General features: G+C 39.4%; 2 protein-coding genes across 2 annotated transcripts in view; both read left to right on the forward strand.

The window, feature by feature from the left end:
- Window positions 1–6,775, forward strand: part of LOC121442236 (serine protease inhibitor Kazal-type 5-like) — a 55,156-nt gene extending 48,381 nt beyond the window's left edge. Inside the window, exons 24-29 of the mRNA XM_041643700.1 lie at window positions 941–1,001; window positions 1,884–1,973; window positions 2,080–2,207; window positions 2,994–3,093; window positions 3,823–3,953; window positions 6,538–6,775. Of these exons, the coding sequence (XP_041499634.1) occupies window positions 941–1,001; window positions 1,884–1,973; window positions 2,080–2,207; window positions 2,994–3,093; window positions 3,823–3,953; window positions 6,538–6,775 (748 nt within the window). The remainder of the gene's footprint in view (window positions 1–940; window positions 1,002–1,883; window positions 1,974–2,079; window positions 2,208–2,993; window positions 3,094–3,822; window positions 3,954–6,537) is intronic.
- A 10,718-nt stretch (window positions 6,776–17,493) lies between these two features.
- LOC121442227 (serine protease inhibitor Kazal-type 14) lies at window positions 17,494–20,961 on the forward strand. Its single transcript, XM_041643694.1, has 4 exons — window positions 17,494–17,563; window positions 18,392–18,435; window positions 19,927–20,063; window positions 20,916–20,961. The coding sequence occupies exons 1-4, from the start codon at window positions 17,494–17,496 to the stop codon at window positions 20,959–20,961; spliced, it is 297 nt and encodes a 98-aa protein (XP_041499628.1).
- The last annotated feature ends 1,589 nt before the right edge of the window (window positions 20,962–22,550 follow it).

Consider the following 22,550-nt stretch of genomic DNA (forward strand, 5'->3'; position numbering starts at 1 on the left):
ATGAGTTTGATAAATCATGCTTGTTTGATGGGAAAGAATTTCTGTCATTTAAAAACCTATGACACTTGGTTTTACACATTATAGATAAATACATCCTCATTTATAAAGACTAGTGTTAGTTTTCAAAGCACTCAATGAGAAGCTGTTCTTGTAAACAATGAGGTGTGTAGTCACACCTGGGTGGTCTAAGGTGGGAAACAATCGTGATACATTTACAAGTCAATGACTTTTTTATTTATTATTTTTATTTATCTCTTTATTTTATTTATTTATTTATTTTGGTTTTTTGAAACAGTGTTTCTCTGTGTAACAGTTCTGGCTGTCCTGGAACTCACTTTGTAAACCAAGTTGGCCACGAACTCACAGAGTTCTGCCTGTCTCTGCCTCCCAAGTGCTGGGATTGGACACCACCTCTGGGCAGTCAGTGTCTTTTAAACAAAAAGGTTCAGTCACTGATGTGACTGTGTATCTCATGGGACTTCAGGCCATCTTGTATGTGAAAGAGTCATATTGACAACACAGTTTTTGTTGAGATTCAAGATTAGTTTGTTTTCTAAAACGTGGGTAAACTTTAAAGCATTGTAACTACATGAACAATAAACAAACCAGAGCTTAAGGTGAAGCAACTGTCAAAGTATCAAAAAAGAAAAGGAGAAATGAAGCTATAGTCTGAAATAAACCCATTCCCTTAAGAAGCAACAGCCCTTTAGAATCCTTTGAATCGTGACGATAGGAAAGCAACAGAATTGGTGACCATTGAGCGTGCTGCCATGGTAGAATGTCCATCCATCAGAGACAACAGATAGAAACGTGTGTCTAGGTGTTTTTAAGGCATGAGACTATAGTGTTATGTTTGTTAATGTTTAGCATTGGAAAAATACTTGGTTAAAGATAATTCAGCATAATCCTAGAAATATTTATTGGTTTCTTTTTTCTGCAGCGAACGAGAAGCTACTGAAAGAAAGATGAGGAATGAAGAAAACTCAGGTCCTCAGGGAAAGGTTGTGTTTTAACAGATTTACCTAACTTGCCTTTCCATGTAGTCTTTAGTAAGAAAGATAGTAATGTTTTACTTTAAATTTTGATTTTGACAACACTCTCATTTTCTGTCATAATGTAAGATATATCACCACACCACACATACACACACAAAACAAAACATACAAACCACACACACAACCCATACACACACACATACCTCACACACCCCATACACACACAACTCATGCACAACACACACGCATAACACACACACACAACGCACACACACCCCAAATACACTCCACACTACACACACACATCCCCCATCCCCACACATCCCACACACCCCACACATCCCACACACCCCACACTATACACACACATGGAATTAATCTTTTAAAAATTCTTAGAAAATTCTTCTATAGTATATGCCAATTTTTGTCTTTCTGCTTTAACAGAAATATGCTTTGGAAAACTAGACGACACAGACTTCTTTCACCTCAACTGCATGCTCATCTTTCACACTTTAAACGTGAAAGGAGGCTTTGGGTAGCTTCTTGATGTTGACCTTAACGAGTCCTGTAGCTAACAGACATCCCAAGCCTCCTGTTCAGCTTGTCTTTGCTATCTTCTGTTCTCTCCAGATGATATTCTCTGCATCCATGAATCAGTAGTATGCATGCATTACAGTACTTTCTCTCTTCTCAAGACTCAAAAGAAGGCAGATATCATCCCTTGGTCATTCCACAGTGGTCATCACATTCTCTTTAGCCTAGAGTGCTTTGAGATTCTCCTTGGTTTAAGGTTGTGGAAAGGGGAGAAAGAACAGATGATAGGCAGGCGAATCAGCAGGAGGTGAGACATGCCTATCAAGTCTTTTCTTATGTTTTTCTACCTCTCAGGACCAGTGTGGAGAAGTTCACAACACAGCAGGCAATGCAAAACCTAGGCAGGCCAGGAGTTCTTTGCCCTCCATGGCTGGGATCAACGAAGTGAGTACCAGCCTGGATCCAAAAGATATCTCCTAAAACTGAGTTTGAGAAAACCACCCAGCAACAAAGGGAAAGCCCATGCTCACCTCCCTATCTCATTCCCTAGGATGAGTGCAGCGAGTTTCGAAAGCTCATGAGGAATGACAAGCTTCTCTGTCCACAAAAGGATGACCCAGTGCTTGGTACTGATGGAGCTCTCTATCAACACAAGTGCCACATGTGCAGAGCTGTCCTGTGAGTAAACTCATTGCGCTCAGCCAGCAGGGGGCACACAGTTGTACAAATTGCTGCTGGAACACATGTATGTGCTCCTGAGTCCAAGAGAATCAGTAATATGGCCAAGGGCTGCAAGTTAAGACAACCAATGCAGAAGAAAGAGTGCTTGGGTTTGGAGACAGGAAGTGAAGGAGTGTCTCCTCACCAGGGCACTCATTCCAAATCCTTGATCTAAAACCACATGAGACCCCCCAAAAAAGTCATTAAAAAATACGAAATTTTATGCCCAAAAAATGCATTCATTAAATAAGGGTCTCAAGGGCTAAATGATTTGACTAGTGAACAAACACATTTAAAGACCAGTGGACACCATGATGGTTAAAAGCACCCATGAAGACGGCATCAATACTCCTTAGTTTCTCACAGAGAATGTTCCTGCCGTGGGGATGGACTGTCGGTGCTGCTCAGTGTTCGTCACCTTTGTGTGCTTTTAAAGCATCTCATTCTGGTCATATCCTGATGGAATTCTCTACAGTTCTCTCATGTTTTCCTGGGACAGACATCTTTCTATGAGATGTTACAAAGGTTTTGCACAAGCCGGGCGGTGGTGGCGCACGCCTTTAATCCCAGCACTCGGGAGGCAGAGGCAGGCGGATCTCTGTGAGTTCGAGACCAGCCTGGTCTACAAGAGCTAGTTCCAGGACAGGCTCCAAAACCACAGAGAAACCCTGTCTCAAAAAACAAAAAAAAAAAAAAGGTTTTGCACATATTTTTTAATGTTTTTTTTTTCCTTTCTTCTTCTAGTGAAAAGGAAGCTTTGGAAAGGCCTGGACTCCAAGGAAATCCATCACACATTAGAGTTACTAAAGAAGAAGGGGGTCCAGGATTTTCCAGCTCCTCTGAGGTAAGGAGTTTCTCCTTGAAATCTTAGGCCAGTAGCTTCTGTCCTCCAGTGGTTGGGGAGCCTGCAGCTCAAAGCCAGCTCAGGGGAAGCATCATGATAGTTTTCGGCCCAGTGAGCACAATTTGTTCACAAGTCTTCGCCATTCACACAGGAGGTAGTGTTGCAGAGATAAGGAAGCACGGGTTTTGCATATTTCTTTTTGCCACCACAGAAGATAGAGACCAGGGTAGCTCCTGGGGAGGTAGAGACCAGAGTTAGTAAGGGAGGTATGGACTAATTTTTTTCAGACCAGAATCTGATCTCTTAGAACGGCCAGTATCTTAAAGAGGTAGGTCCACACCAAAGGGAATTCATTAAGAGTGGATATTGTTTCTAGCATGAATATTATTCTAGACTCTTTCCTAGAAGCATGTCCTAGCTTACTATGCCTCAGATCATTAAAGAATTCCACTTACTGCTTCTTTTTTTGGGGGGGGGAGGGGGAGTTGTCACTGTTATTTTTGGTTTTGTTTCTTTTTGGCGCACTAATATTCTCTAGTTAAAAGAAGCCAAAGGCAGGAGGTTATGCCCACCCAATATGATGTGAAATACTGAATGCATTTGAGTAATGCACCACAGTCCTGTTCTTAATCATTGACTCAGATGCCATTAGGAAAACCAATATTTCTCCAATCCCATATAATCCCTTGAAAGTCTTAAGCAACTTTACTCTCTACTCTACCTGTGCAGGACTCTGACATATGCAAACACTACCGAATATTGCCCAGGATGGGCTATCTTTGCCCAAAGAATATTCAGCCTGTCTGTGGGGATGATGGCCAAACCTACGCCAACCCCTGCATGCTCTGTCACGAAAACCTGTAAGTACCCACATCACACCATCTCCTCTTCCAGTGTGAGGGTTGCCAACTGCAATTGCCTATAGCAGTGCTCTGATATTAACTAGATATTTATTTCAAGTTATCTGTTGTCTCCATCCCAACATTCAAAATGTGTTCATTTTTTAAAATGAAAAGTATATAACAGTATCCTTTTAATATACTCGCCTGTCTCTATTACTTCATAAAGGTAATAGAGTAATAGGAAAAGAGGAAAGAGCAGTGGTGGGATCACCATGATTGAAGAGCACCTCTATAAGACTGTGTAGATTCATGAAAGTGTGGCCATCATCTATCTGGCATACAGAAAGAGAAAGCAGTTGAGAACCACCATATATATATATATATATATATATATATATATATATATATATAGTGTCTGTACCACTTACAATGCCTAAGAAATTGTATGACTGTAAGACAGTGATTGGTTTCCCAGCATCTCTAAGCCTTCTTGAAGGAGATAAATAAAAGTATGCTAGATGGATGCCATATATGATGTCTGTTCTTAGCTTTAACACTGAATGTACATGCTCGCCAGTTATCTCATCATGTGAAATCTCAGTCTCTTCCTTGGAAGAAGGTGGAGACTATTCCTTAAGCTACCACGTTCACTGATAACTGAGAAGAACTTGGATATGAAAGTATAGGTTAAGTGCAAGAGCTGTTTAGTTCTTTCATTGTTTGTTTTCGTTTGGTTGATTTTCTTCTCAAATACTGATTTTGCAAAAACTTGTCATTGTCCCTAGACTTATCATTCACCTTCTCGCAGCCTCCCTGTGACAAATTTCTTTGGAAGTATGGTGGCAATTCTTTATATCTAGAAATGTGAACTATAAACTGTGAACTTACTTGCCATCATACCTGTAGGTATGGTGTGATGATAAGTCATTTTCCCATTCCATCATCAAGTTTTCATAACGTGATGTAGAGATCTATTTTTGTCTTGGTGGATGGGTGAACCTGATACTCAGAGAGTTCAAATGTTTTTATTAAATGTCACAAAACTCACAAAATTTAGAAAATATCTTACCCTTGCTTTATCTGGGTCTAAGTAATTGTGGTTTAACTGTAGTTTCTTTACTTTACTATTATTATCTTCAATGCAGTGGTTCCACTGCCATTTGTGAGACTATAAATTAGTTTGATATCATAAAGATGTGATACAGTGTGTGAAATTCCTTTGATAATATACATATGTGGCACAATATGTGGACTTAACATATATGAGCTCACAGGCTCACTGAATACACCAATGGAAATTAAATATTTGTTAATTCTTTAATTCTTTCTAAGAATTCGGTTATTACATACACACACTGTCTTTCGGCCCTAAATCCTTCAATTCCTTTTGATTATAAATCTGAAGACCTAAATTATCGATACTATTTAACCAAACTTTTCATTAATTATTCCAGCCCAGGTCTAATCAAGAAAGCTACATAGACAGAAGCTCAAGTGATGAAAGGATTAATGTAGTCTACCTTGGGTGCATGCCATGGCTAAGGAAGGTAGGGGTAGACCTCATAGAGAAGACTCAGGTTTTCTTGTGGAAGAAGGACGAATATTTAGTGAAGGGTTAGATCAAGCTATAGGGCTTCAACTTCAATTAAGCAGATTATGGGTTTTCCCCAGCAACACAGATGAAAAGCAGAATCTTCCTTCACAATTTTTTTTTTTTTTTTTTTTTTAGTTTTTCGAGACAGGGTTTCTCTGTGGCTTTGGAGCCTGTCCTGGAACTAGCTCTGTAGACCAGGCTGGTCTCAAACTCACAGAGATCTGCCTGCCTCTGCCTCCGGAGTGCTGGGATTAAAGGCGTGCACCACCATCGCCTGGCTCCTTCACAAAATTTCTTAAGTTAAAAGTCTTGAAATTCTCTCAAGTATCATTTCAGGTTCAAGAAATAACCCCGTATTATTGTATTTTTGTTCTATTTTCTATCCCCAAAGTTATATTACCTGATATAGTCAAACTCCTTTCTGGGATCTAATTTTTTCACCTTCAAAACAAAGTCACGTGTGCCAGTGAGGTGACTCATCAGGTGAGGATGCTAGCTGTTCATGTCTGTCTACTTGAACTCAATCCCAGAACCTACCACAGTAATTGCAGTGAATTGGTTCCCAAAAGTTATATTCTGACCTTTCCATATGTACAGTGGTACATACGTGCCAGTGCTCATAACACACACACACACACACACGTACACACAAATACACCCATGGGCACACAGTCCTATACACATGCACACACACAGAAACACACACATGCACAGACACACATGAGCATACACACCAATTGAAATGAAAATTTATAAAAAAAAAAACAAAAGCTTTGGATTAAGAATCACATGATTCTATCTTGGTTGAAATGTGGTGAAATAGACTCAGAACTAGAGGATAAGTTAGGAACAGAAGAGAATAACCAAAGCTAGATGATGCTAAGCAGAAAATGGTTCCATGAATTAGACTTTTATGCTAATTAAGTTTGGTATTCATACGTCACCTACATCTGTTTATAATGAGATCTGAATATTTTTCCCGTCATTGAAGCATCTCTTCTTTTTTAGGATCCGTCAGACTAATACACGCATACGTAGTCAAGGGAAGTGTGAGGAGAGCAGCAACCTGGAAACAATACCTGCTGAAACGCCTGCATCTGTGAGTGCATTGGCCTCTGGGTTATGGTGGCAGCTGCTGTGGGTTCTGATTTGGTTCATGCACTGGGAAATAAAAATTTGTCTGGCCAGAGAGGTCACACTAATAGGTCATATGACTCGAGAATTATCCACATTATTACCAGGATGATAAAGTAATTATTGAAGCATGTGGTAATAAGCTTATGCCAATTATAAGACGAGATGGAGGCTAAGAGAGGCAGGTCATAACAGCTGGATTGAAACCAATTCTACGTAATGCTTATGTCGTTGTGTATTGCAAAGAATTTAATTTTCCTCAATGCTAAAAGTTGGCCTCTTATTTAAATACCTAACAGAATACTTGAACATGTATTACTTACTTTGAAAGTCTCCCTGGTAACTCTATCTGAAATCCCTTTCACAGGTTAGATAACAATGAACTAGATAAGAAAGAAGCATTTAAATGAAAACAATGTGGTGTAATAAGCTAAACATAGGTTAGTTTTTTGATGGTTTTCATATAGGATATTTCTAGTGAATCACATAATTACTCTTAATATCTCAATGAATTATTGAAAGCATTCAATATACACTGACTTTAGAATACTTGTCATAGCATCTAAGAATTAATGGCATTTATAATGATTGTCATCATCATCATTATCAACCCAAAGATGGAATTTACGAAAATTTCTAAAGTATGAACTTAGTAGAAAAAGAAATATGGACATGGTTGTTATTTAATTTGAATTAATAAATTAATTTAACTAAATTTATTTCAAAAAAGTTAATTATATCTAATAAATAATATTCCAATACTGATATTTATTAGAAATATTTATTATTATACTCCATTATGACACCATGCAAATTGGGCACAGAATTGGTAAATGTTAGCCGGGCGGTGGTGGTGCACGCCTTTAATCCCAGCACTCGGGAGGCAGAGGCAGGCAGATCTCTGTGTGTTCGAGACCAGCCTGGTCTACAAGAGCTAGTTCCAGGAGGACAGGCTCCAAAACCACAGAGAAACCCTGTCTCGAAAAACCAAAAAAAAAAAAAAAAAAAAAAAAAAAGAATTGGTAAATGTTCCACTTGATTTGTAAATAATTAATCAACTGTGTTACCTTGTGAGGGAAAACACAGTTTGGGAGGTTTCTGGTTTCAGGTGAACAAACAGTGGGAAGACACATTGCAATTGGTTGAGAACTGGAACCTTCCATCTCCTTCGCATGAAAATTTGCAACTCATTTCCTTACTCTAGGCCTTTATACACACACAAAAGAAGGTTTAGCCAATTCTAGTCCACAGTCGGTTGCTAGTTTTGCATCCAAATCCTTAGCAGCTTACGTCTCACTTTATTGGATGAAGAATACATCATGTCCAATAATCCCACTTAAGTATACATCTTAGGACAAAGCGACCTCAGTAATTTACTGAAAGTTCAATTTAATAGAATAGCCTTGGACCACACTTCCCTGTAACTCTCATCCTATGTAGGTAACTTGACAAAAACTACGTCATGGAACTTACCTGTAGATTATACAAAAATAGATTTATTTAAGTAATGAAGGATTGTGCCAGAGGCAAGATCTAATGAGAATTTTGAAATTCATTAAATTTCCATGTGTAATCTCCTTATCTATGAGATGCCGTGAATGACAGCACTACTGTCATGAGGAAACAGGCAATCTATAGCAGAGTTAACCCATGATTGTTTGTATGTTCACCTCAACTTTTGGTGCATAGGAAATTCTCAGGTAATAACCATCACAGCATATAGAATGTGAACATGATTTAATATAATATTGTGAGGTCTTGGTACAGACCACCTTCCTGTAGTTTCAGTGAGTTTTAGCATCTAACCTATCCATCTCCTTTTCCAGGAAAAATGAACAATGATTGGTGAAAGTCGCAAGGAAAAAGCTATGCCTCGATTCTGAACTGCCTACCTTCACCATCTGTGTATATAAAGAATTCTTCATTCGTCTTTTTACTATAGAAAACACAGAGCTGTTGGTATTGGACTCGCTGGTTCTTAGTCTTTCCACCTCTTTCCTTCTAGACTCAGTGATCTGAAAATGGGGAGAACTCTCCACCCAGACTCTGCTCTGGAAATCTGATCACAATGTTGTCTGCCCAACTGCCCGTTTAATAAAAGTAGAAACTCAGCAGAACATCCTTTTGGGGATTTGTTTTTCACTGCTAGGTCATAGGAATTTTTTTAAAGAAGAAGCTGGATATATGGTGCCCTTTGTCTTACACTGGCAGACAAGTTGCTGCCATTGTTGAGAATAAGTCCCTAGAATGAGAAGGGGTACAATATGGGCTCTCAGGCAGCTAATACTTGTGTGAAGCTATCTGTCACCATATCAGACCCTTTACCTTTATCTGTATTACCATAAATACCATAACTCAATTTTTATAAGTCCTATAATTGAAACCATCCAGAAATTTCTCATATCTAATTATTTACCTCTTGATATATATTTTTTTTTAATTTTGAGGTTATACCATGGCTTACTACCTACAGTCTGAGAAAGACTAAGAAATTGAAACCACAATCTATGTAAATCCCTAGAATGGCAGTTTCCAGCAAAAATGTCATATGAGCCATTTATATAATTTAAATTTTTAGTAGTTAACAAAATAACCAAGTAAAATTAATTCTAATTATTTTATCTATCTCAATATATGAATTAAACTAATATACATATTTTATTTAATGAATCATTGATATTGATGTGTATTTTTCACTATTTGTTCACCTAGTTTGGGCCAGTCATGTTTCAACTGTTCAATGGCCATATGTAGCTGGAGGTGGCTACAAGTGAACAATGCAACAACAGACATGGGCCAACTGAGAAGTAACTAACATAGTAGAGGGGTGGCTTGAGACAGCTTGTGGCTCCAGGCTCTCTACTGAGACTCTGCTATTCTCAGAATATAGTATCTGGTGTTCTGTGGTAGCAGGAGGTGCCAGATTCACTCCAAGATTCTAGGCTGAGGCAGGACGAAGTCCAGAGTGTACATAAAGAAGCTTGCATGTCTCCAGCCACTCTCAGCCACAGGAAAAGAAAATGCTCAGAGTGTGACCGACCTGCTTAGACCTAAAAAGCTAATTTTGTATTTTCTCTCTGCTCTTTTGTTTTTATAAATAAATCTCCACTAAGCCAAATATAATGGGATTTTATGATTGTTGTCCTTCATAAGTTAATGAAAACTAGTCAGTCCCCATGCTGCAGTTTCCTGTATCATTAAAGAAGAAGAGAGAAGATAATAGCCATTGGCCAAGCGTTGTCGAGACTGTTTTCCTGGGGATTCTGGTGGGACTGGGATAACTTCAGAGTTTCTCTGGCGTGTCTTCTTCTTGATCATAGGCAGGAAATCTGGAAATTCTATTTTCATGAGCTTTGGAGAAACAGATGTTTGTCATGTCGTATTTAATAATTTGTTGATGTCTACACAAGAAATCCTTTATATTCCATCTTGTTCTTTTTTAATACAATATTCATAAAGACTCCTTGATTTACTTTGATCCCTTGTAGTCATCACGAAACTTGGTTTCATTTCAATTCATTAAGAATATTGCATGTCATACATACATAGATCTAATCTACATGGGAAGTAGAAAAAGACAAAATCTCCTGAGTAAATTGGGAGCATGGGGACCTTGGGGGAGGATTGAAGGGGAGGGGAGAGGCAGGGAGGAGAGCAGAGAAAAATGTAGAGCTCAATAAAAATCAATTAAAAAAAATACTGCATGAAATTACACTTGGCCTGCCTGTAAACAGTATGTGAGGCACAAATGAGTTTAGAATTTAAACCTAAATCTTTTTTATTTAAATTTTTTTCATTTACATACCTACCAACACCACCTTCCCCTCCCTCTTCTTCCCATCCCCCATTCACTCTTCAGAATGGGTAAGGCCTCCCTTAGGGAGTCAACAAAGTCTGGCATATCAAGTTGAGGCAGCACCAAGTCCCTCCCTACTGTATCAAGGCTGAGCAAGGTATCCTACCAAAGAGAATGGGCTCCAAAAAGCCAGTTCATTCACTTGGGGTAAGTCCTGATCCACTGCCAGACCCTGAGTAACAAATCAAGCCATATAACTATCACCCTCATTTCGAGGGCCTAGAACCATGCAGGTTCTCCAGCTGTCAATCCAGTGTCTGTGAGCTCCCATTAGCTAGGGTTAGCTATTTGTGGTTTCCCCATCATGATCTTGACTGCCCCCTGGTCATAAGATCCCTCCTCCCTCTCTTCATCTGAACTCCAGGAGCTCAGTCCAATGCTTGGCTGTGAGTCACCTTTGAAAGATGATAAAACATAAGGGGCAATCAGACAGGCCTACGTGAGTTTATCATCAGGGCCACATTCTTCAGACTTCTTAGTTATTATCCTTCTCTGTAAGGTACAGCTTGTTTTACTTTCCTCCATCTTGATAATTCCTGTTACATGTTTTTAATAATTTAATTTCTATGAAGTAAAATAGGATTTTCATATTTTATGTATACTTATTAACATTGAAATAAATATCATTTCATTGCTCTTTTAATAAAGAATAACTAATATATATAACTATGCAGACATGGCTATGAATTTTATTAAGAGCATCTTGGCCAGTCCAAAGAATAGGTCAGACCACAGATCCTGTCACACAAACCACTGGTCAAGAGCAGAGACCGGGAAGAGTGGCTAAGGCAGGCCGGAGACTTCCAGATAGCCTAATTGAAAGGAAATACTCCATCCTTCAGTCTATGATGGAAATGACAATTTTTGTGACTTCTTTGAAAAGTGGAAACATCTGCTGAAATCTAAAGGAAAAAAGATCAGTGTGGTGGTAGAACGGCTGTTCCACCACAATTCTGGGCCTGTCGAGGAGAGAGTTTCTGTATAATGACAATGGAGTCATAGGTCAGTCTCAGAATACTAGAGATTTCCACACCCCTCAAACCTATGCTGTGCAATGGAAGAATTTGTTTTTGAGTGTGTTGATTCCAAGTGACGTTGGCTTCGTGTAAGCCAATGAGAAAATTTCATGGTATCACTTTAAAATTAGTACAACAGATGACAAGAAACATAGATTAGGGTGCCCTGAGACAGGTCTGATCATTAATTAATATCCATTCTCCCCTCTTAATCTTAGTTCTAGTGGGATTTAGGTGAGTTTGAAAATGCTAAAAATATTTTGGGCTTTTTTTTCTTACATATAACATTTTTTCTCTGAAAGCTTCAGGATAAAATAATGTTCACAGACTAGTCTTAGTGTTGTCATCTGATGAATGCAGCTGTGTGGTTGCAATATGCAATCATCCTTTTTCTACAAAGTTGGGATTCACTTTTACATAGCTGATGCACTGGATCTGCGGGTTTTATAAAGAAATACACAGTCGCCATCATTAATAATCTACTATTGCAAGACTCAGAAAACTCATATATTGGAAGTTACTTCTTTGAGCTTGCATAATTCCTTTCTCAGCGGCTTTTCCTAACCGAGACGTTGGTGACACTAGAGAAAGGGATAGACCGTTTGTATCCAATTTTGTGTTTCCAGTTTTCCTGGTTCTGAATCCCAGACTCCACAAGGCCTATGGGACTCACCAGATAAGTGAGGCGCTGTTAATAAATTTAACAATAAACCTAAGTAGAAACATATAATTATTTATTCTCAAGTGGAAAGTAATTTCAGATTCTATATTATTACTATTAATTTTTACACACAGATAAATGCATTTATTTGAACATGTAGAAATCCCATAAAAACATAAAACCAGAAACCATAATATATAGACAAAGGACCTGTAAGGTTCAAAACAACAAAAATACCTGACAAAACATTATAAGACAAAGTACCTCCAAAAGTGCCATTGAGTTCATTTTGTGTACATCATCTACTGATGGGCATTGAACCTGGTCTTAAAAGTGGTTTGTACTTTCTCTTATGAGGTTCAATGTGGTTTGGCTTTATGTTGAGGTAATTGATTTATTTGGACCTGAGTTTTGTGCTTGGTGCTAGATATGAATCTATTTGCATTCTTCTACATGTTGATATTCAGTTATGTCAGCACTATTTGTTGAATATGCTTTCTTTTTCCCATTTTATATTTTTAGCTTCTTTGTCAAAAATCAGGTGTCTGTAGGTGTGTGGATTGATATCCAGATCTTCAATTTGATTCCATTGGTCCTCCTGTGTGTTTCATAGCAGAGAAAGTAGGAAGTACACTTGGCATAGGAAACCACTTCCTAAATATAACCCCAGTATCACAGACACTGAGACTGAGATAAACAATAAATGGGACCTCCCAAAACTGAGAAGCTTATGTAAGGCGAAGGACATAGTCAGTAAGACAAAACAGCAGCCTACAGAATGGGAAAAGACCTTCACCAACCCCACATCAGGCAGAGAAATGATCTCCAAAATATATAAAGAAGTCAAGAAACTCCAGACAGGCTCCAAAACCACAGAGAAACCCTGTCTCGAAAAACCAAAAAAAAAAAAAATGGGGTACAGACCTTAGCAGAGTAACAGAGAACTCTCAACAGACAAATCTCAAATGGCTGAAAGACACTTAAGAAAATTTTCAACATTCTTAGCCATTAGAGAAATGCAAATCAAAACCACTCTGAGATTCCATCTTATACTTGTCAGAAGAGCTAAGATCAAAAACACCTATGACAGCTTATGGAGGAGAGGATATGGAGTAAGGGAAATTCTCCTTCATTGCTGGTGGGAATGCAAACTTGTACAACCAGTTTGGAAATCAGCATGGCTATTTCTCAGAAAATTAAAAAACAACCTACCTCAAGACCCAGCAATACCACTTTTGGGTATCCAGCCAAATGATGCTCAATCACACCACATGAACATGTGCTCAACAGTGTTCATAGCAGCAGTATTTGTAATAGCCGGAACCTGGAAACAACCTAGATGCTAAAGAATGGACAAAGAAAATGCAATACATTTACACAATGGTAAAAAGTGATGACATCTTTAAATTTGCAGGCGAATGGATCTATTAAAAAAACATATTGAGTGTAGTAACCCAGACCCAGAAAGATAAATATAATATGTACTCACTCGTAAGTGGCTTTTGGATATAAAGCAAAGAAAAACAGCCTACAGTCCACAACCCCAGAGAACCTAGACAACAAAGAGAAACATACATGGATCTACATAGGAAAGAAAAAGACAAGATCCCCTGGGTAAACTGGGGATGGTGGTCATGGGAGAGAGTAGAAGGGGAGAAGGGAGGAAGGGAGAGGAGTGGAGAGAAAGGTGTAACTCAATTAAAAACAAGAAAAAAGGAGTGGTTTGTACATGAAGCAAGACTCTACTGAAATAAACTAATTTTTCATTTGTAAGTGGTTATCAATTGAAGATAGCTTCTAGGTTAAGGATGAGGGCTTATGTCCACTTTCCCTCTCAACACTGGGACCCCATCTGGCCAAGGCCTGTGTGGGTCCTGTGTATACTACCATACTCTTTGTGAGTTTATATTTGTACTATCCTATTGTCATTTAGGAGTATTTGTTTCCTTGGTGTCCTCCACCTTTTCTGACTCTGAAAAGCTTCCTGCCTCCTCCACAGTTTTCCCTGAGCTCTGCAAGAGGGGATTGATGAAGCCATTACATTTAGGATGGTCTATCACTCTCTAGGCCTTATCCAGCAGTGGGTCTCTGAATTGATTTGCATCTACTGTATGGGTAAACATCTCTGATGATGGCTCAGGATGACACTAATCTGAGTATCACAGATGTTTTTAGGAGTCATTTTATTGTCCCTCCAGCAGAAAGTAGTATTTTGCTGTCCCTTAAGGTCCCTGACCTTTCTAGTCTTAGGTTTCAGGCTACTCAAACACTATCAGTCAGAAAGTCCCATCTCATGAAGTGGGTCTTAAATACAATCAGAAATGGGTGGATTAGTCCCAAAGGCTTTGTGCCAGTATTACACCAGTACATCTTGCAGTGGGGTCACCATTGTAGATCTAAGGGTTTATAGCTGGATTACTGTTTACCTTTCTCCCTCGGGAATGGGGCAAAGTACCTTCCAGTACCATGAGCACTGGTCAGGAGGGGTGAAGGCTCTATGTGGGCACCAGCTTGAGTTCTCCACCTTCTGTAAGTCTCTTCAGCAGTAGTTCTAAGCATCGGTTTGTGGGGAGCAAACAATAGCCTGGGTTGTTTGCGAGTTCCCATGTGGTCCCTTTGACCAAGAATTTGAATAGATGTGACCCTTTCCTGGGAACTGAAGGCTTCGTTTGTTGATGAGAAATGTCCATTTGGGGTTCCCCCTTCCTGTCTCCCCTCAGTATTATTTTTAACAATGAATGAGTTTGGGGCTCTGGCCCTATGACCCCTGCATCAATAACCATAGTTAAAAACCATCAAAATAAATGCACAGGAAAATTTCTGTAATGCAGAGGAAAATCACTTCCCTTGTTGGTAAAATGCTGTTGCCAGATCGGTTACTACGTCTGTTAACCCTTCATAAACAGTAGAGTGCCTCTTCTTTCTGAACTGGGGAATAAATCATTCACCTCAGATTAGTACATCTTTGTCAAAGTGGTCTACATTGTAAATATGACACACAGAGTAAATGAAAACATCATTGGAAATGCTATTGTACAGAACTATGGGTTTCATTACAACAGCTTCACTCGTGTACTATGTGTTTAGATCATATTCAGTCTCTTTGCCCCCTCTTGTCACCTTCCTGCTAATCCCTTTCTCACCCCCAATAGTCCACCATTGACTTTTCTATTTCTTTAATCTAAATTTCTGCATATGGAAATTGGTCATATTTTAGATGACCCAGATTCTTTTCAGAATCTGCAATATATTTATAGGCAAGCACATTAAAATATTAAAATGGAGTAAGAGATGCATGAACAAAAACAGATACAAATTTGTTATTACAGAATTTCAATAACAATTAAGACTCAAAATCACCATATTAGCAACAAGTGAAAGATATTAATGCAATGTCCGTTCACATTTGTGATGGGCTTTGGCCTAAAGCATATAACTGCAAGTTTTAAATGACTATTTGAAACTAAGAAAATGTGGTAGTTTAGTTTTCATTGACAAAAGGCAAAAGAAAGTATATTCAAAAACATGATTGAATATTGGCATAAATGTATTATGAGTCATTATTTGTATATCAGTTTAGTTTTAAGGTGGAATTGATAAGTCAACATTTTTAGCACTTCTTTCTAACTTGTGAGACTCCACATCATTTTGCTTTTTTTTTTCTTGGTTTTTCGAGAGAGTTTCTCTGTAGCTTTGGAGCCTGTGCTGTAACTAGCTCTTGTAGACCAGGCTGGTCTCAGACTCAAAGAGATCCACCTGCCTCTGCCTCCTGAGTGCTGGGATTAAAGGCTTGTGCCACCAACGCCTGCTTCTTTTTTAAGTTTATCTTCTGAATTCTCTGAGTATGTGTTGCCTTCCTTGAAGAAAACAAAAGCTTCTTCATAGAAAACCAGGAAGAAGCAGAAAACTTAGGCAGCCAAAGGAGCCCCACCATGCTAACACCATCCCCATTAATAATGCAAAGGCTCAGGTTGCCTATAGGACAAGGCTGTACCCACTGCTGCTGGCATCTGGATCTCTGCATCACCAATCAGTGCTACAGCCTTCTCTACTTGATGTTGTTGTTTTGTTTTGTTTTGTTTTTATTCATTCTCCCTGAAAAGTCTTAAGTGTTGGGGAATGTGTACTGTGTTTGGCTATGCTTTTTCTAAGTATAGTACGCATATTTACACGCTACCCTGGCTGCCCTTTCCTGGAATCAGTTCTCTCCTGTCAAGTCCTTTTCAACATCCCCTGCTGAGATCTGACCTCGACCTAAGTAGAATCGCGTTGGATCTACCAAGGCCTGCTCGAACCAGCACACAATGCCTGAGTGCTTTTTCCTAAGCAGCTCCTGCCCTCTCAGGAGGCCCCAGCACTTGAGCTTTAAAGCAGAGGTACCAGCCAAAAGGGAGCTTGTTAACTTAGTCTCCTCCTTATAAGGTGGGTCAGCTATGGCATGGGGCATGGAAGGAGAGGAGGGAAGCTGATGTAATTTGAACTGATGGCTTTTACCATTGCTGCCCCATCCCTGAAGAATTAGAGAAGATGATAGGGGTAAGACAGTTAGGGGCTTAGCAAGATCTTGGTGCCTAAGTTGTCTCAAGCATAGGCAAGACAGGAATCCTGGATCTACTGCTAAAAACATCCAACTGTCATGGAAAGACAGTATTCTCTAGAGACAGTGTTAGGTATGTCTTGGAAATTAGAATTGCTTGCTTGCTTGCTTCTCAGTATCCCAGAATACTCCCGACGAGTTTAATATTCAGTCAGAAGATTCTCGACACAGTCAAGTCTGGCTATTGTGTCACTACTCTTATTTGATTCAAAGACCTCACCTCTACTTTACGAGAGAATATAGACTTCCTTCCCCCTATTTCTCCAGTAATGTCTAGAAATCTCTAGTGCCCCCATTTTGGTTTTGCATCTTTTCAAAAAATAAATGTGAATGGAATTGGGGCTAAGGAGTATCTTTTTCAAGAGATGTAAAAATGTCCCCACACTAAACTAGTATAAGTGTACACACAGAATAGTAACTTCTGCTCCTCCTAAGTTTCCTGAGTACTCACAGCTCTATCACTGCACTCAATAACTGTACTCTTTTGATCTTTTAGATTGTTAGTCGAAGTTCAATTTTTCCCATGTATTTATTCTTGAAGTGGTGTGGAACAGGCTGCTAAAGTGGAGTATGCAGTGGTTGGTCTTTCAGCAGCTGTTTTAGCATATTCTGATGATGTCTCCCGGGGTGATTGTAGCACAAGGTGGTGTCCTGAGCCAGCATCTCAGAACAGCATTCCAAGGCTGTACCAGAAGGAAAAATGGTCAAATATTTCCAGGTACTGTGGTCACTTTTGTTCTTCATCATGCTACAATCGGTGCTTCTATCTGGTAAGAAATTTCGCTTTTTCCATCAGAAATACAAAGTTTTGTGGGTGCTAACATTGTAATCTTCAAGTAAATGCTTTGAATTAAAATGATTGTAATGAAAATGCATATGAATATAGGTACAAACACCTGCATACATGCTTGTCCACACATACACGCTGAGAGAAACAGTGGGTCAGACTCTGGGCCAGAGAGTTAAAGTTTTGGTTTTCCTGTATATGATATGCATGTTGGGGGACCTAGTGCATAGGGCCAAGGAGAATTAGTGGAAGTGACCAGCAGTATCTCTTCATTGCAGAGCACACCTCAGAAATTCTTGAAATGCCTCCCAGGGAACCCCAGTGGTTCAGAATCTCTGTGGTCTCTTTTGAGCAGAGATTGTGCTGGGAATCACAAGGAGAATAGCATTCTGGGTTTTTCACATGCCTATCACAAATTACTGAGCATTGACTTAAGAAGGTATTATTTCCCTTCCTGCAAAATGCAGGATCCAAACCAAAAAAATTATAAAGTTCTGACCTTTCCCGTTTCTCAACTGCCTACTATACCAATCCTCTCCAGTTTGGCAAGTATTAATCAAGGAAAGCATTTGATATTCTGGGAGGGCAACCTCTCTAAGCAGTGATGTACTGTTCCCCTCTGCCGGTGATTTACAGGAGCAGAGTGCCAGTCCATATCTTAAAGGGGATGAAAAAATAAATAAAAGAAATATTATTTTCAATTACTTCAAAATTGTATAGTAAGGAATTGGAGTTTTTTTTTCTCCAGGCAGTAGATTAGACTATGATTTATCATGAATTAAAGTTTGTAACATATTTATGTATTACCTAGTTCCAGGTGCTCGAGTTTGGTGGCCACCACATGGAGTTATTAAGGTAATTGCCTACTAGGTTTTCTAGGACTCAGATTTGAATACAATTTTTCAAAGATTTTTAAAATAAATTGTGTATGAGTGTTTCCCCTGTTTCTATGTAAGCGTATTGTACATTGCCAGGTGTCCACAAGGGCCAGAAATGTGCACTGAACCTTCTGGAGCTGGAGTTACCAATTATTGTAAGCTTTCAGAAGGTGCTGGAAACTGAACCCTGTTCCTCTGCAAGCATCAAGTGAGCAGCAAATACTTTTAAACACTGAGCCATTGCTCCAGGCTCTGAATCAAATGTTTTAGTTTTTTAATTTTATTTATCTATTCTTTGAAAATTTCATACAGGTATATTATGTGTCTTCATTTCATCTACTTCTGCTCCCTTTCTAACTTCTCCTACTAACCTCCTAATGTTTTTGGTTTTTCTCTTCAAAATTCACTAACTCAAACTACTGGTGCTCATGGATACATAGGTTAATAGACTGCCCCTGTTCATTGAATCTTGTTTTTTTTTTAAAAAAAAAACATTATTTCAAAAGTTTACCATGACAATTAAACCTATGACATTTTTTGAGGTCTATTCACATGAAGACTACAGGTCCACGATTCGTTAGTCTACAGTAGAGTGATCTAAACTGGGAACCAAGCCAAATGTAGACAGAGAGAGAGACAACAGACAGACAGACAGACAGACAGACAGAGACAGAGAGATAGAGACAGAGAGTGAGTTAGAGAGACAGAGACAGGATAGAGACAGAGAGACAAAGACAGAGACAAGAATATCCCAAGGTGTCTGAAAACTCTTTCTGGATGCTAACACTTTCCAGTTGCCAGCCACGAGGAGTTCTAAGACCCATGGACATGAGTGTCCACAAAGTCCCTGCTCTGGAAGAGTTGCATTTCTGTAGAGAGAGTGGACAGAACACATTCTCTAGGTTGAAAATATGGAATGCAGCAATCTCTTGGATTCTGGAAGCAGAAAAATGTGCAGGAATCTCTGAGCAGAGGCTCAAATTATGTCTGCAGCTTGTGTTTGAGTCAAACAGAAGGGTGTTTTTTTTTCCTTTTTGTCTATCCTGCCCAAACTTGTGTGTATTGTGGGTCCACCAAATGTTTGATTAGTAAAAGAAAGGATAAATTAAAGATTACTTCTTTTGTGCTTTTGCAGACTTCCTGCAGGGCATTCCTTCACTTTTGATGTATTTGTGATTTAAGCTTTGTTTCCTTCATGAATTTAGATGTTTTCTTTTCCTTCACTATAGCTTGCCAGGCCTGTAGGAGCTCCTGACCACAAGACATAATACTTATCAGACCACAGAACGTGATACTTATCAATGGGAATGTGCACAGATTCTAGTGTCATTGTTTTATGCAGATATACTGGGAGAGCCTGGTGACATTGGAATGTGGTTGTGACTTGCTTAGATGCCATTAGTGCAGTCCACAAGTAACCTGTTTTTTGAGTATAGTTCTAATTATACCTTTTTCTGCTCAATTTCAGATCAAGTGTCCTTATAAGAAAGTAAATTTGAGCTGGCTCAATAAAACAGTTGATCCTTGTCCTGGCTTAAAGCAACCCATCTGTGGCACCAATTTCGTAACCTACGATAACCCCTGCATCTTATGTCTTGAGAGCTTGTGTGTGCTCTGTGGGGGTAGGGAAGAAAACTAAGACGAAGCTTGTTGGTTGTGATTTCTATCCACCCTGCATCCAGTAGCCGTGAAATTGGTCTTCCTCTCCCATTTGCGGAGACAGCAAACAGCCCCTTCTTAGAAGAGCCATGGTATCAGAAGGACTACTGGCGTATAAGGTGGATCCATTAAACCGAACAGCGTCTGCTGAGTTCTTTCTCTGAGTCCTGATATTCCCATGTTAGATAGATTCCCTGTAGAAATTCTAAAACACCTCCAATTCTCACCATTTTGATTTTCAGAACAAATTTTTACCTTCATCTTCTGTTAGATATTTTCTGCTGCTTCTTTGTCTATAACTTTCAACTATACTAGCAGAACAGCAGACGTTGGTTCATTGCCTGGGATGGATGACTCAGATCCTTGGATTTACATGACCGGAAATTGGTCATTCGGCACCCAGATTGCAATGCCATGGTGATTTCAGCTTTGATGTATATGAGGCAGGAGAGTCTAAAAGAAGAAAACCATTCCTTGAGGTGTCAGATTGGAGCCCGTCCTCTAGCAATCCTTTAGTAATCACATGCAGGTTGTGAAAAAGAGACTCCACAAAGCCCGAGTCACCCCCATAGTTACTAATCCAGGTGCAGGGAGAGACTGGTGCACGAATAGCTGACTGCACTTACACCTCGTACATCACAAACTCAGGCCCAATCAGACAGATTAGTTCCCAAAGGTCATCGGTTTCTTCAGTGGCAAATGCCCTGGCCTTTGATCTAAGCAGCTCCCTTTGTGGTCTGTCTCTTAATTTCCCAAAGTAAAATGTCTTAATGAAATGATTATTATGCCTCCCTTTAGGAAGTCTCGTGGGAGAATTAAATTTTATCACGATGGAAGGTGTTAGGTGAGTGAATTTAGATATCTTCCATTCCTGACCAGCACAACCACTTCCTTCTTATTCTTTGCCCCTTCTTTTGCTTTTCCTTGCACAGATTCTTGATGACAAAGTTGATGGCTCTGGAGTCCTTCTATGTTTTCCTTCGTATATAAACTATTCTGGCCTGGAGATGTCGCTCACTGGTAAATCACAGTCTCTCAGTTTGGAGGACCCTGGGATCAATTCTGGTGACTACCAATAAATAAAAAAAATGTTCCTTAACATCTTGGCTTGTGTCTTGGATCTGTGTCTTCTATAGTACTAGTAAAGCAGATTGAACATCTGCACTATGGGTCAAAGACAGGCAGTATTTTTATCAGCTCTTTAGCATTTTCAATGACGGCCTGATTTATATAAAACCTCAAGGGCTTCCCCATATCAAATTTCTCTATATTCCATTATCACTTTAAAATTTAAACAGTTTATAGAACACTGTGGCCTTCCTAATCAATCTCTGCTGCCCAGCTTTTGTAAATCCCTCTTGAAATATTGGAACTTTCATTATTTATGTCTTTCTGTTATGTAGTCTTTCTGTGTGCCCCAGTCGGCCTTATGCCCAGACTGGTCTCAAACCTGAAATTCTCCTGCTTTAGACTCCCAAGCAGTTGGAATAACAAGAGAGTGTCATTGTGCCCCATTGTATCAAGGTCTGAGCCTTGATACAGAGGATCTATACATGTCTAACATGGCACCGTGTCTTCAATGATGCTAATTTTCTCCACAGAAGAATATGAATAACACACTAATCTTTTTTTTTCTTAAATTCTGAAGACACAGTTTATTCTTTGGGACACATATAAAATATGTCTCTCCAGGTCATAATCACTCATTTGTGTGCATGTACACGTATTTTCTAAGAGGGTCAGTAGGCTCACAGGCGCTCGTGTGTTATCCTCCTTGGTCACATCTGGCCTGGGAGAAAAGTGACTTTTTACTTGTCAGTGCCCTGCGAGCTGTGCCAGCTTGACGACTCGGTGGCACATGAAGGGCTGCAGTGAAAATGAGATTTCATCTTCAGAATTTGGAAGCAAAGAGCCCTGAGGGAAAAGGAGGTATTCTGCCTTCATAGGATGCCAACTCCCATGACGTTAAGTTCTTGATACAGGAACATAAAGAGCTCGAGGGAGGATCATTTCCAATGCTCCTGCTTCTCTATCACCTTCATGGATCTCTCTTTGAAAAGTATGAGTCCCACGTTAAGGTCACACAGTGAATCTTTTATCTTAAGTAGGCACTATTGGCGTCCTGTGTAAGACCTGGGCTCTGTTATCTTTTCATGTGCATACTTCTCTCCTCCATGGAGAGCAACCTACAATCTGTTGAGCCCTTTGATCAGCATGGTTCTGCGTAGTAGCCATTTTTGTCTCTCCTTCCTCTCAGTTCTGTGTCCTCTGTTCAGGATAATTCCAAATAGGTTACGCTCTCCTTTTTCTGGAATATCCCCAAATATGAATGCCTAGGTCAGTCGTGGAGATAACTTAGTACTCAAAAACAATATTCTTCCGTGTCTTGTGTCATTTAGTCTAATGTCTTGTTAACTTTTTTACATACTACAT

This window comes from Microtus oregoni, unplaced genomic scaffold, assembly GCF_018167655.1.
Source record: "Microtus oregoni isolate MIOR12 unplaced genomic scaffold, Mior012 000088F_ref0000325, whole genome shotgun sequence".
Taxonomy (NCBI): Eukaryota; Metazoa; Chordata; class Mammalia; order Rodentia; family Cricetidae; genus Microtus; species Microtus oregoni.

Coding starts and splice junctions, on each gene's coding strand:
- LOC121442227 (XM_041643694.1), top strand. CDS start 17,494: ATGGTCAAATATTTCCAGGTACTGTGGTCACTTTTGTTCTTCATCATG. Junction 17,564..18,391: donor ACAATCGGTGCTTCTATCTG/GTAAGAAATTTC, acceptor TGTATTACCTAG/TTCCAGGTGCTCGAGTTTGG. Junction 18,436..19,926: donor CACCACATGGAGTTATTAAG/GTAATTGCCTAC, acceptor GCTCAATTTCAG/ATCAAGTGTCCTTATAAGAA.